Raw genomic sequence first — 16,060 nt, 5'->3', positions numbered from 1 at the left:
GTCTATTTTTCTTTGGAATTGCTATTACAGAGCCAACAGCAACAACAACGCACAGCAGGATATGCTGCCCTCCCCTGTTGGAACTCCTACATCCATGCCATCTACCCCACCAGGTATGATGGTATTTTTTTGTTGCTCATTTGGTTGTTATTGTTCCTTTGTGTTAATCATTCCACATTTTTTTTTTTGTCCAATGTTGTTTGTACTTTTATTTTTTGTGGGTTGACAAAAATGTGCTAGAATATACGCTAAGTCTCTCTTAAAGTCATGCTCACTTAAACACAGGCACACACATACACACACACACACACACACTAACACACACTAACATGTACACTGTACTTTATTGTTTTTCCTAAATCTCTATATGATTTCCTTCAAATAATTCAATATAAAAACATAAAACCAATTTTTACAGTTGTATTTTCTACACTATCTTAAACTTCACAACAAAATTATGATAATTGTATGCAATAGCTTGAAACATATGTACAGTATGAAGAACAAAGAAAAAGCAAGTACACACAACACACATACTGAATAGACAAACAAGTATACACAAACATACACTCATGCAAACATACAAGCACATAGAAACCAGCACAGAGGGGACTTTAACTTGTGTAATGTCTCCAAAGCATCTCCAGTATCTATCTGGTTGTTACTTTCTTTTGATGTTACTCCACATGGTGTGTGACTCAGCATCACAAAACCACAAAAAAGTCCACAGACATGGATTTTTTAGTTAATGGCAGATATTAAAAGAGCAGATTCTAAGTTTAAAAATGACGTAAAACTCAGTACAAATTGAATTTCCCATCACCCATATGAATAACAGATAGAAAGTACACCCCATGAAAGAGTGTTTACTGATAAAGAGGCTTTGAAGTTCAGAGTCTATTGAAGTCCTTATTCTCCCATAGATATGCTTTCTGCTATGAATGGAACAAAAAACAGGATATACTTTTACAGCAACAATGAAGGGATATTATGATTAGATTAGGCTGAAATTTTGTACACTCAGTAAGAACATTCTAATCATGACCTAGACCCCGTTTACAGTGCGGGGCTGGGCCGAGCCTTGTAAACAAACGCAATTTGGTATAGTCTGGTTTTCAGACTCTTTGCCAACTGGATTCCGTGGCGACAAAGTCGCCGTTCGGGCAAAGGCCTTTGCCAAAGGAAAAAATCGTTTGCAGGACAAAACCACCTTAAACTATACTAGTTTTTGACGTTGAGGGGGTTAATATCCTGAATAGCGAAATAGTACAGGCAGAGGGTTTGGAAGCTAGACTGAAATGAAGGTGGGCTCGGCCGCGGCCGAGCCTCGCACTGCAAACGGGGTCCTAATACCAACTTTCAAGGTAATATCATTCTATCAAAAGTTATGAGAGTTGAAAGTGAAGAGTATATTAATGGTTTCTCTTACACCACATCTGTAAATCCAAGATAGCCTACCTGATACAAAGAAAAAAAAGAATGTTCCAGAAAAACTGACCCCCCCTCCCCCCCCCCCCACAGACATTTTCCCTTTATTTTATGATCCCGAACTTGAAAGGAAGAAAAATTGCTCTTTAGAAAATGTAGGCTAGACCCTTTTCACATATTTTGAGTCCTCACGTAAAATCAGGTCACACGACTTTTCGTTGGTTTTGTGATGCACAGTCACAAATATTTTCTCTTTCAATGTGGAATTATTTAATAGTGTTGTTCCTCTTCTGGCTTGCATGCTACTGTATGCAACCTGCCACCATCCAGTCAATGAGAAAACATTGCATTCAAAATTCTTATGGCAAAGTTGCACGTACAATTTCTCTGTAACTTTTCACTGTGCACCTTTGTGCAAGACATGGCACCATTCAAACATTGTGTACGCAACAAATTGCCATATGCAGATCTGCTTTCATGAACACACGTGTGGCTGAAAATGACAGAGTTTGGAGAATGCACTCAAATCAGTTACCTCTCGGTCTTATGGTGGCAATTTGCATTCAGATTAGACTTGTGTAAGATTTTTGGTTTTAAAAGAAAGAAGAAATTTCAGTTTCGAATCAGTTATATTTCTCTTGCATTATTGTTTGTACTTTGTCGTTTCTATTGTTGTGAAATCAAGTTGAACCAAATGGTAGTGGAATCTTTAGTTTGGCTACTTTCTTTTGTTCTTTTCAAAGTAACTTGTAAATTTCATTGTTTATGTATGAATACTTGACATAAATTGCTCTTGGTGAATGTCCCCTGCGGTGTAGCTGTAACAGTGGTAGAGTTTGAAACAAACAGGTTGATTGTGTTGATATTTTTGTGACTTTGTGGCATGAATGTGATCTTTGTATTCATGTTTTCTCTTTCTCGTCACATGCCAAATTTTCCCAAACTTGTTCACTTTACCAACCCAACTACTTTCACCCCAAAACTAACACGTCACATCGTACCCTGTCACCAACACTCTGAAACATTTATAACCAACACTTGCGCGACAATTTACTTGCAAATTTTCAACCGGACATTACATTCACGCTGTGTGACTGCAACTGGTGAAATCATATCATGACACGTATGGGCACAATCCATCCCATGAATACCTCACAATCTAAACATATATTCACTGGTAATATTTTTCCTGCTTATAAAAAATTCATGCCAATGCACAACATGATTGATTTTTTTTTTTTTATTTCAAATTCTCACCCAATAATTATTTTCCCATATGTGCCAAAATATTAAAAAAACATGTTAAAATTGAAACAAATACTATAAAACATACAACACAATACACTGTCTCTCCCTGGGCAAAATACTCTCACCCTTTTGTGCCCATTCCCCTTCCCCAATCCTTTAAAATCCAACCCAACTCCGACCCTTGCCCATACTGCCCTCTCCTCCCCCCCCCCCCCCATGATTAATGGGTTAATCCCTTAATGACGTAACACACCTCATCCACCAACCCCTGCCCGTACCCAGTTTCCCTGCTGGGTTCTAGTGTTGGAGCCCAGCTGCGCCAGCTCAGAACCCCCCTCGTGACCCCACAGCGGCAAGCCCCCTCCCGCCTGCCCCCTCCCGTCATGCAGCGGCGGTTGGCCGACGCCCGACAAACCCTGCAAGCTCTCTCGGCCGGCCTCCCGGTCCCAGGTGAAGAAACCCTTCTCTCTCAAGTTTCCGCAGAGTTTAATGGATTCACAACTTGACTTATGCCACCAGTAGCAAAATTAGAAAGCATTTTCTTTTTGTTGATGGTGTGTTAGTTTTTGAATAGTTCCATTAGCAGGGCTTTAAAGGTTTAATTACTCCTACAGTAAACATAGTTTGCCTATAAAGGCATCTATATTTCTGGTTCAATCCTGGCTCAGAGTGAAAAGAATGAACTGAAGTTTTTTACATCTATTTATTGTGCAAAGTGTTTGAGAAAGGGAAAGGCAAAGCAAAATGTAGTGATATAGTATTCTTGAAGAATATAAAAATATGGGATTGCCTATCAAATCCTGTGATTTCTTTAATCCTCTTTTTTGTTTGTTTGTGTAATGCTCAGAAAATTGTGAGCAATGTAAAGCCATAGTGTCAAACAATAGGAGAATTAATCATGCACATGTTTCTAAAAGCTCCCCGGTAGCACAATACCATTTTTGTCTGACAAAACTAAAACAAGCACAAGAGTAGATAATACCTTTGTTGCACACCACTGTCAACGTTTTTCCCAACATTGTGTCATGCAATAAGCCACCAAGATTCTCTGCTTCTGGTCGGTATATTGCCAAGTTGTGAATCCAGTCGAGCTAAATCATCATCATACCACTGATACACATCCAATGTACAAATGTAGTAAAAAAGAAGTTAAAGAATCACCTGATTCTAAATGCATACAATGAATTATTTAAAAAAAATCATTGAAACTCTGACAATGTACTTGGAGTCAAGTTTTGTCTAAAAAAAAGATGTCTTGCTTGTAATACATTTGTGGTGCTGTCTTTCTACAGTATCAAATTTTTGTTTTATTTTGACTTGTCTTCATATCTTCTTAATTATAACTATGCTGTATCTTTGTAAAGTCATTACCATTAGGTTTTTCCATACAGCAATTTTTCTTCTTTTTTTTTTTTAAAGCTTGTAATGATAAAAACTTCAAAGTAAATTAGTGCTCAGGAAATATAGTAAGCACAAGGATCACCAGATATAAAGACACTGCAGGTAAGAACATTAACTTGTAATCAAGAAATACAGTTATCTTCAAAATTTGGGAAAGGATTGTGTTGATTTAGGTGTTACCCCTCCCCCCCCCCCCCCAAAAAAAAAAAAAAAAAAGCCTGAAAAGTAGATATTTACTGACGAACACAAGCAAACCTTAGTAAGATTCCCCCCCCCCCCCCCGAAAAAAAAAGGACAAAAAAAAAAAAAAAGAGAAGTATTATAATAGATAAAAAGATGAAGATACTCATTGGGTGTTTCACAAAAAAGGTGAAGTCTCCACCATATTTTGTGATTATAAAAATGTATTCTTTGTTCAGTGAAGTCATACACAGTTTTCCTTTGCCATATTTTTTATATTATTTCCTGAATACTGTATATACTATCATCATGAACATATGATGCTCGTGATAAGTCGTACTGTGTTCTCTTTCAGTCAGTGTTCTGTTCATTTTCTTTCAATTTTCTTCCCATTTCTAAGTTTGTACACTAGCATTTAGTCCAAGTTTAATGTGTTGATGTGTTCATTGACAAGAGTTGCCATATGCTACCTGGTCTTTTCTTTTCTTGTTTGTGATATAATGCACAACTTTATTTGATTCATATTTGAATAAATTATTGTTGTTGCCTTTTTTTTCTACATTTGTATTCAAAATGTTTTATCTTATTTTCTTTTGAAAAAAAAAAATCTGGCTCCTACATTAAAACTTATGTATGATATGATAATATCATTGTCTAGTTTTAGTGTCATGCTGTTGTATTCTGTAATTTGACCATGGAAACTTGCTTTGAAATTGATGATGAATAATTCATTAAAACATTTCTTTTTTGTTTTTTAGGGTTTTTTTTTCAAACAAAAATCCAAGCTTCGACTGATTTAGTCATTCAGTGGCTTTTGACATCAGTTTATGTGCGTAACTGTACACATTTGAGAGCTAACACCTTGCCAATTCAATAACTCTATGTATGCAAAGTACCCATGCTTGATTTCTTTGATGGTACAATGAGTTTGCTCATGATTTTTAGCCAGCGATAAATACTGTATAGGCTGTTATTTTCGTGAGGGTTTTATTTTCGTGAATCACAGTTGGATCGCGAATTTAACAACACACGAAAATGTCGCCAGACGCTGGAGTAACAGCACATTTAATTTGGCGTAGGTGTCAATTCGCGAAAACAACATCTCGCGAAAAAGTCTGTGACCTCAGTCGCTAAAATACCTGTACGCGAAAATAACAGCATATACAGCAGTAGAGGGTGGTATTTTTTTCCAGTGCAGTGTGCTAGGCCAATCCTTGTGCACTACAAGAAAACTGTGTGCAGAGTGTAGGTACTGAGAGTATTTTCAGTATTTCATAATTTCTTTCTCCAGATATGGCATTGATTATACACACAGAGTACGCATAAAGAATTACTTAAGAGTCCTGAAAAAGTAGTTATATATATTTATCATTGTCATACTTAAATTGATCTTTTTGAAGCTACGATTGTAGCAAAGCAACTGATTAGATCACCTTTACCACTGCTATGAAGTATTTAACCTAGAAATGTTGGCGTGGTTACATGCACAGAGTGTTAATGTGTCGGACAAAATGCCTTTTTCCCCTCCATATATTAAGTGACAAGCATTAACATCTACATGTACATTCTGTATGGACGATAGTTATGCAGATACCTTGTGCAAATACAGAATGGTAGTGAAGTTTCACTTGTGAAATCAGTGGGTGTTTATACTATCTCAAAGTAGATGAAGTGACATTTTGTTCCCACTCTGTCAACCTTCAGGTTCCATGGGGCCTCCTCCCACTCCCCCACCCTCCTCCACCCCCTCCCTCCAGCCTGCCGTGACCCCTCCCTCACTGCAGCCAGCCAGGACGGGCACCCCTTCGCCGTCCGGCAGCCGGGTGACCACTCCGACCAGCACCAGTCAAGCCATGGCCATGACCATCGCCATGGCACTGGTCAACCCATCGCAGACAGGTGAGCAGTTCACACCCACCATGTTGCCCTAGCTTGCTTTTGACCATGCATGCGAAAATGTTTGGTTTTATACTATCCCTGTGACATTCATGTGAGAAATGCTCACGATATCTACCACTCTCTGTGTGGCTGAGAGTATTGAAAGAGGTAATGCTTCGTCTGGTACTGTATGCATACTGTACATTGCAGCTTGTGATCTCTCCGTGTACATCACCAACTTTGTATCCAGCAGATATATGTGACCCGCTACAACAAAAAGGTCCTAAAGTCGCGCACGGTCGAAGCCGTGAAAATCGAGTTTGAAGTCAGAGCATTAAAATTGGTCAAAACTTACGATTTTCTGATTTTGATATATTATTGGAGTCTAACATGTCTTCTATCGTCTGTCGAAATTTTGAAGCAAGATGATCAAAGGAAAGATTAAAAAATAGCGTTTTTCTGAGCCATGTTTTTTGGCGTTTCAACGAAGCAGAAACTGGTTCGAAAATTTGGATTGAGCGCCACAGATAGGTTCCGCCCCTAACAACGACCAGAGTGATCTCATTGGTCAGTTTCCTGCTTGCTGCTAACCGAAGCGTGAAGCTCGCACACTGCCCAGTCGACTGGTGCGTGCGGACAGGGTGCGCTACGTTCAGCCGCTTCTCACATCCTGGTCACTGACGCTGATGTGCATGAATGAACTCTTCGGGGGTTGCTAGGGCTTACCTTCTATTGTCCAGAGATTAAAACTGACTTGCGTGTCCCTTGATCGCGATTGCGTCGAAAGGAAGACTTTCAGGGCGCTTTTCTCGAAACAGTGATTTTCCAGACGTCTCGACATGCTCTCTTTCAAACATCGATATCTCCGCAGCCGATTATTTTTATAAAATGTGTTATGCATCAATATACGCAGAAAGATTAGGGGATTATATCATGCAATTTTCAAATAATCGACCTCGCCCGACTTTAGGATCATTTTGTTGTAGCGGGTCACATATACATCTTGTCCTGATATAGGGCATCATAAATTGCAATGTAGGTCTCCTGGAGCCCATTTCATAAAACTTGTCATCAGTGACAACTGCCACATTTCTATGACAAATTTGCTATCAGCCAATCAGATGCAAGGATTTCAGTAGCTTGTCACATCTATGACAACTTGTCACTGATGACAAGTTTTATGAAACGGGCCCTATTGGTCTTATGTAATGAAAGAATAAAACAGTGAAGTGTACAAGTGAAGGGTGACTATTAGATAAACATTTGTTTTCATGTAGTACATATTCTTAGTCGCAGGGTCTTTCAATCTCTCCTCCCCCCCCCCCCCCCCTGCCTATTAAAGGTCCAGTTTACCTTTGGGAGCAGTGATTTCAAAAATGTTCAAGATATCACATTTGATGCATATGTGTAGGTCTGTTGTATCATAAAACAACCTACCATATGAAATATTTGCAATAAAACCTAAAATATAAGGAAATATCAGGGTTTTTCTCAATAAACCGTAACTGTATACGGTTTAGTCTGGAAACATTTTTATTTTAACTATTGTTCACATTTCGTGTATTTAACAACACTTAACATCGATTATACGGATTCAAATTTTGACAGTGGTTGTTTCTATCCCTAACTCACATTTTAGAACTATTTTAAAGCACTAATGCTTTCATCTGCAAATGGTAAATTATGCCTTTAAGAAGTCAAACTGGACTAACAATCCCTACGTCCCCCATGTACAGCTGTATGTTAATGAGAGTTTTGAATTTCCCTGTCTACTCTTGCAGTAACACATACAACACAGACAATTCTAAAGCAATTTATTTTATTAAAACAAAACGTACATGAATTATCAAATATCGGGTAGTCCAGAACAGATGTAATTATTAATATTCAAGGTTTATTATAATCATGACTTGTGACAGTGAAATTGCTGAGTTGCTCACAATGGTACATAAGAGACATGCATGTATATAATTATAACAAAAGTGTCTATTACTGGAAGTCTTTTACTGCAAATACAATCACAAAATTGCTCTTCATTATACATTAGAGTAAAAATGCTAAAAAAAAAAATCTACAATTTAATTCTTTGTCACGAAGAAATTGCCTCTTGGTGTGTTTTAAACATTCTATTGAGGTGCTTGTGGGAGTGTAGGATATGCACGTATGTGTCTGTGAGCATGTATGTATATATGTATGTATGTATGTATGTGTTGTACCATATGTAGATATGTGTGTGTATTCAAGTGTATGGTTTTGTGTGTTTGCAGCAGTGTGTATTGATTGCTGGTTTATGAACTACCACGACATGTTTTTAATTTATTAAAAGAAATATTAGCCTTCTTCCATTCTTTGTTCATCCTTAAATTGCAACAAACATTGTCTCCATCTCAGGCCTTGTACAGCCTGGCAACAACCTCATCAACACCCCCATTGGCGTCATGACGACCCTTCCGGGCCTTGTCCCCCACCAAGGAGGGGGGATGCTTCAGCTCTCCTCCTCCACCGCCTCTGTCTCGTCCTCTTCCTCCTCTTCCTCATCCAGTGCCAGTAGTGATGTGGTCACCGTGGTGTCCTCCTCTGTATCCACAGCAACCGCATCCCAGTCCGGTGTGATCCAGACTCCCGCCGGTCTTCTGGGACCCATCAACATCATTGGTGGGTCGATTGTGACAGACAATGTTGACTGCTTTGCTGTCAAAGCTATTTCCGTATCAAAAATATTGAAAGGGGATGCATGTTATACCAGAGTTTTGATGTACAAGAATGCAATCAGGATGCCTGGGATAACTGTCAGAACAATTGTTCTTATGTTGTGAAATTAATTCCGCTTACTGCAACTACCACTTTATCTGTATCAAGGACTTCACTATACATCCTGTACATGTTTTCAACTGCATTATCATTGCCAATACTTCTGTGATAAATTGGCAGGTGGAACGCAGGGGCTGATAGGCGCCGGCGGTCAGACAGTCATCGCCAATGCCCAGGGTCAGGTCAGCATCGGCCAGGGGGCCAACCAGCTGGCCCAGGCCAAACTGGCCCAGCTGATGGGAATCAAGAACCAGACACTGAGGGCAGCGGCAGCCAACACTGCAGCCAATAGCAATCAGGGACAGCAGCTCCCGATGCTACAGGTATTAAAATATGCCTCCATGTTTGGGAAACCTTTGACGAAAGACCACCCAGAAACAAAACAAAACAAAGAACAAACAAACTTCATTTTATTCATGGTGTAATTTTTGTTGTTTTATTTTAAGTGAACTAAATTTGCATATGATAGAAGCATGAGAAATGAATACTGTAGGCCCTTTGTTGCTCTACTCAATATTACTTCTGCTCAATGTAATTATGCTCAACTCATTGCCCATTGAAAATCTTCACATAGTTTCATGTTATTATGTTTGTGAGTACAAAGTATGTGTCTGTTTTACTTGTGGCAGTTGAATTCTCCCTGTCCCATATAACAGTAAAAACTCAAACAGCGGTGGCTCTTTAATGTTTGTAACACTGTGTCAACAATGCTGTGACGGTGCACAGCGTGAGCTCTAATTAGTCGTACACGAGAAGCATGTATTACTATCTCTGGCTTTAAACTACCATAGTTTTGTAGACTTTCTCAGCAATTGTTACATGTTGGGGAAAGATATATGAAATTATAGGTTCTAAACATGTACATGTATTTCTATTGTGAAGTTACAATGTTTTAGGTCATGATAAAAAGGGATTACAGCATATGTATGCTCTGCCCGTGCCTGCTGCACAGTATCTCGACTTTACTGCATGTGCACAAGTTGACACTGAAAATGTGACCCCACTTGACCTCCGGGTGTTGCGCATGGGTGCATAAGATCATTGCATTAATTTGCACGTAGCGTACAGACCCAATGACTAGCGAGGAAACGTTTAATTTGCAGTGTACAACTATATGCAATAGGGAGAATTCAACTGATAATTGACATCATTCCAAATTGGGTTCCATCTCCAAAATGTTTGAAATGTGGTAGTAACACTCTGTAAAGCTTCCATAAAAGAACCTCTCTGCTTATTATATTTTCAGTTGCATGCACAATGGTGTAGCAGTGTGCAGCACCCAGCCTGTCTGATTTTCAAACGTCTGCTTTCACTCTTACCATTTTAGCAGGGCCAGCAAGTGCTGTACAACACAGCTCTGCAGCAACGTCAGATCAACCCAGCAACTCTGCAGCAGTTGCAGCAGCAGCTGCAGCAGGTGCAAGTTGCTGCAGCAGCTCAGACTCAACAGCAGCAGCAGCAGCAGCAACAACAACAGCAACAACAGCAACAATTGTCCCCATCACAGGGACAACAGGTAAGTTGTCGGTAACAGAAAGAAACATGTCAAGAATTAGTCACACCTTTCACTTGTTGTTGTTCAAAAGAACCAGAAAGAAAAAAAGAAAGAGGGAAAATATGTAAAGAAAAAAAAAAACACAGGAAAAATAGAAAGTTAAAGATGTCAAGAATTAATTGCAGTTAATTTGATTGCATTTTGTTACAGACAGAAAGAAAAATAAATAAAGAGGAAATTAAGAAAAAATAAGGCAGAGAAAAAAGTGAAGATGTCAAGAACTAATCACAGCATTCAGTGTACACCTTACCTGCTCTCATATTGAGGTTTTTCTGCCCATTAAACTGGGGTAAAAAGAATGCCTTTCAATATCGTTTCTGGTGGTTTTAGTGTCTCACAGGGGTTCTAGGTTTGATGTGGCAGGAGGATTATTTCTGTTAGAGGTAGCAACTTCTCAGCCGGTGCTATTGTTTTTCTCTCTCTACTTTTGCTGTCATGTCAGGCAAATCGCCCACAGATCACGCTACAACAACAGCAACAGCAGCAACAGGCCCAGGTGGCCTACCAGAAGCAGCAGCTGTTGCAGCAGCAGCAACAACAACAGCAGCAACAGCTCCAACAGCAACAGCAACAACAGCAGCAACAGCTCCAGCAGCAACAGCAGCAACAGCTCCAGCAACTGCAGCAGCAACAACAGCAGCTGCTGAAGGGGAAGGGCAAGAGGCAACGTGCCACGCCAACCCCGCCCCAATGAGGGGGCGTCAAATGCTGATGGTCCAGTTACAATATGCTGCCTTTTCCTTGAAGCGTTTTATACTTGAGAGACTCTTGGGCAAGGAACAGACACGAATACATGCAGTATCATTGAATGAAGATGATTGATAGATGATGGTTGTTGCAATCACATGCAGAAAATAAATTAAATCAAATGCAATGTTTGAATTGCCCCTAGTTGACGTTGAGAACTGAATTTGAAATCAGATTGTGAACTTGTGCAAATACAGTGACTCACAAATACTTTTTTTTTGAGATATCAAAATATGTACAGAAATACTCTCTTCTACAAGATTAGAAATAATGATAATAATACTAATAATACATTCTACTTTATAGCGCATGTGTACAAATACTAGTCTCTATGTGCTACAGTAATTGTAAACATCTTTAATGATCAAAGTTGTGTACAAGATGTACATGTTACAGTAATTAGTGCAGTTCACTGTGATTAGTCTTTTACCACTTTTAAACATCCTGACCAGCTACTTTCAATGAAAGCAGCCACCATGGCAACAAGCCAAATTGTGAAATCGATTGCTGTGGTAACAGCTGTTATTGGAGATGATGTTGTGGAGCCTACAATGATTGGGGACTCAGATGAGTGAGAAAGGGAACATATGCCTAGGTAGAAAGATATACTCTTTGATGTACAAAATGTGTGTTGAGAAGTAGAAGTTTAATCTGCAATGGTGAAATTATCAGACTTAATGGAAGTGCACATAGTTCTTATTTACACAGACAGCTGTGCTGTAGGTTTACACTGTAGGTTTACACACTTGAAATTTTTGTGACAGTAGAAATTTACATTTAGTCAAATATGAAGTATGTTTTATTTGGAAGCACTGATCACTGCATGAAATTTCAATTGATTCAGCAGATTTTTTTTATGCAATTCACTTTCGTTGGAATCTTTTAACTTCTTGTGTATATGCTGCCAGGTTTGATGTTGTACAGGAAAATGCATGAATTACATGCCTCTAAAAAACAGAGACCAAGTATGAGTGTTTGCAAGTGTCTGAATTCAAAATTGATGCATAATATCTCTCAAAGATTCCTATGATTGTTCAGTAGTTTCAGTTGTTTCAGTTTCAGTTGTTTGATTCATTGTTCTGTGATTCTGTGACTGTGTCTGTGTAGCAGGACAGTCGTGAACAAACTCAAATCACACTGTGGGCACAGGACACAACATCATTGTAGAGTTCTCAACATTGCACACCTTTTCCCCTCCCAACAGACACACATGAAGAGTCTGATCACAAAAGCCATTTCTAAACATTTTAAAGTCCATCATCAGATAGAGCAATATTAAAGGGATGGTACAGTTTTGGTTTAGGCGGGGCTTCAGGTTTCCAATGTTTTTCGATGATGATTTCTTTTGAGATAATTAGAAACTTGTCATGAAATATGAAAGAGCAGTACAGTACTGTGTCTCGCAAAAAGTTAAAACGCTGAATCCTCACCTCGACCAATACTATACCATCCCTTTAAACTTTCCAGTGCATGTTCAGTAGTTTCAGTTGTATTGCCTTGTAATAGCAGGTTCCTCACCATATGAGGTTACAAGAAACAGATATTTAAAGAGATGGGACCTGCAAAATCACCTTGTTTTGTTTACTGACCTCTTTATAGCAAAGTTCCACCAATGACTGTACAATAGACCTCGCCTAAGTCGACATCGCATAAGTCGACAACTCGCTTAAGTCGACACAATAAAAAAGTCCCGATTTTTGCCTTTGTTATTCCTTGAAAATTTCCTCGTCTTAATCGACATTTATAAGTCGACAACTCGCGTAAGTCGACCTGATTTTTCAGTGCCAATTGAGCTGAAATACGTGTTAATTTCCTCGTCTAAGTCGACATAATTTTTCGCTCAAAATCTCATCGCCATTCTCTGAAAAAGAATTGTTTTCCCGCTCTGATTCGCTGCATTTCTTCTCGGTAATTCGCTAGTGTACGGTGCGGTAGCGTTCGCGCCATGCGTCCATTGTCTTGTATGCCAGAATACAGAAAGGACATACACTCATTTACACTGGAGCATTACATGTAGTACACAAGACAGTTCACTTTACCCCAGCCTTTCTCCCTCTCGTTTTTCTCAAAACGCACAAATTTTGTACACTTATATGTCCCAGTAGGTATTCATTATCCGAACATGAAATAGGTGTTTTTGTAAATCCGAATATTCTAACGTTGATTATTCGGAAGCGGTATTAAAACCAGGGCCCTTTCTAAAAAGATTTATTACAATGCAACTAATAATGCAACTCAAAAAATCAAATGCAGGTGTATCAAATCACACGCAACTTTTGCATTTAAACGCGAGTGCGTTGCTGAAAAGACTTGCGTTTGATAATCATATGAAACTAGAAAATAATTGTTACGAACCTGAAACTCAATTGCGTTTAAACGCAACTCTAAAAATCAAATGCAAGTCCATCAAATCACACGCAACGATGTATTTAAACGCAAGAGCGTTGCAGAGAAGACTTGCGGTTTTTTGTACGAAACTAGAAACTGCGTTTAAATAAATTTACCTCTTTACACCTACGGAAGTGCGTTATTGTTGAAAAGACTTGTATTACTTTTTTCATTTCGTAAGCAAAATTAAAAATTAAACGCAAGTCTGAAAATCAAATGCAAGTCCATCAAATCACATGGCACGCCGAAAAGACGTTTAAACGCAACTCTAAAAATCAAATGCAAGTCCGTCAAATCACAAGCAACGCTGTTTTTAAAACGCAAGAGCGTTGCAGAAAAAACTAGAAACTGCGTTAAAACGCATAAAAATGTACGGAAGTGCGTTATTGTTGAAAAGGCTCGCATTATTTTTTATTTCGTAACGGAACTTTCGTCGTGACCGAACTGAGTCTGCACTTGCAGGGGAAAGACATCGCAACATTGACACGTTTCAAACTACCGAAACACATGCTGCTTCACAAAATGTCAATGAAAAAAATGATAACGAATTATTGTTAAAGTTCGCTATGCCGAAGTTTTAAATCTCAGTCCAAAGTTAAATTAGTCCGACAATGGTAAGAGGTTTGTTTTTACGAAGGTTATAGTAGTCCGAAAGATGTCGTTTTCGGATGAACAAACTTTTCTTCTTCTTTTTATTTCAGACAGGCCCGCGCGGTACAGAGCGGTGATGCTGCGAATCGGAGCGTGAAAACAATTCATTTTCAGAGTATGGCAATACAAATTTAAGCAGAACAAATATGGCGACATAGGGAAGGAAAATCACACATATTTCAACTCAGTCGGCACTGAAAAATAATCTCGACAGAATCATGCGAAATCACACGCATATCTTCCTAGCAACGCACTTGAATTTAAATCGCAAAGTTTAATGCAATTTTGGGGAATTTGCCTTTGATATTTCAAAATCAAGTTTAAAACGTTAAGTGTCTATAATAGAAACGGGCCTAGGTTTCCGATCACGCTCTCTCAAAATCTCTCTAGAGATTTGAATTGTAACCCGCGCAAGATTTATGCATGAACTAAAACATTGTTGCTCATGTCAGTACGCATGTTTTGGCGGCAAAAGGAGTAAGATATGGGTAGCGATCCGCATCGTGATCCAAATCTTACTCTGTATAGGGGAAATCAATTTTCATTTATAAGTCGACAAAATGTCGACTTACGCGTAAGTTGACATTCGCGTAAGTCGACGTGTTTTGCTCAGTCCCGATTATGTCGACTTACGCGAGGTTGACTGTATTATACTTTTTCTTTATAGAAAACACAAAAGATGAACTTAGTCTGGTCTGTACATTATACGTACACTCACTCACACATACACACCTATACGTAAATGGCAATTAACTAATTTTGTCGGGTTTGTACAATGTGTATTTGTCTTCATTGAAGATTCCAAAGAAATCTGTACTGTTTGGGCTGTAAAGTGTTACTTTCTTGCCGTTTGGATTCATAATCTTGCCAAGTACAGGTTAAATCTTTTTGTTTCCCAACACTGCCCACCATTGTATTAAAAGAAAAAAAAAACAATAAAACAATTGCATTTGGGTTGTTTATTCATTTTTAGTGCATGTACTGCATTGTATTATGTAGATTACATTCATAGGGGAACCATCATGATGGTAACATGCACACATACATTTTTCCATTAATTAGTAATGTATTCCACGATCACAAAGTTATAACCACTCACGACATTGTTGGAAGTCATGATTCACGAAAAATTAGACTGGCTAGATATATGGCATATGCTGTAGAAGGTATGAGGTAGTAAAGATGTGTACTTCATAGGTCTCTGCTGTAGCAGATTAGTAACAAGTGGATCTTCAACTTGGTGTTATTTGTTGTACAGGTGTACAACTGTAGTAGCATTTTGCAAGTCTGCGGTGTAAATCTTGTGTAGCAAGAAGGGCAAAATGTGGCGGTCAGCATATTTTATGTCTTCTGTTGTGCGTATCACATGTACCCATGTTGTGTAAATGTGTGTGTATTTTCATGCGTTTGTGCATTATGTGGTAGTTTCTGTGTCACTTGTTAACATTCCTGTTAAGGATTTAGAATTGGCTGCAATGCAAACAATGTACATTAATTGGAGGTTGGCGCATCTAATGTGTGGCATTGCCATTAGGCAAGCATATTATTAATACCTGGTATGTGCTCTTAAAGACACATGGTTCTGGAGGGAGGCAATGTACATGCATGATACTTGAATCATAATTGAAAAAGACAAGAACTTTCAAAGCAAGAGAAATAAACCCCTTTCTGTGCCAGGGACTTTGGATGTTGCTTACAACGCTACGAGGTTTTCTACACTAATTAGCACGCAAAGTACACAAAGGTGTACCCTAGCAGCATGAGATCTGGTGG

At 38.8% G+C, this 16,060-nt stretch overlaps 1 protein-coding gene across 1 annotated transcript in view; it reads left to right on the top strand.

Annotated features, from left to right (window-relative positions):
• Nucleotides 1-11,926, top strand: part of LOC140234857 (uncharacterized) — a 29,792-nt gene extending 17,866 nt beyond the window's left edge. Inside the window, exons 19-25 of the mRNA XM_072314903.1 lie at nt 31-113; nt 2,959-3,126; nt 5,962-6,156; nt 8,527-8,790; nt 9,067-9,269; nt 10,274-10,462; nt 10,944-11,926. Coding sequence (XP_072171004.1) covers nt 31-113; nt 2,959-3,126; nt 5,962-6,156; nt 8,527-8,790; nt 9,067-9,269; nt 10,274-10,462; nt 10,944-11,195 — 1,354 coding nt within the window. The 3' untranslated portion in view covers nt 11,196-11,926. The remainder of the gene's footprint in view (nt 1-30; nt 114-2,958; nt 3,127-5,961; nt 6,157-8,526; nt 8,791-9,066; nt 9,270-10,273; nt 10,463-10,943) is intronic.
• The last annotated feature ends 4,134 nt before the right edge of the window (nt 11,927-16,060 follow it).

The sequence above is a fragment of the Diadema setosum genome, chromosome 11 (assembly GCF_964275005.1).
Source record: "Diadema setosum chromosome 11, eeDiaSeto1, whole genome shotgun sequence".
In the NCBI taxonomy this organism is placed as follows: domain Eukaryota; kingdom Metazoa; phylum Echinodermata; class Echinoidea; order Diadematoida; family Diadematidae; genus Diadema; species Diadema setosum.
This window is presented reverse-complemented; position numbering and strand designations above follow the sequence as displayed.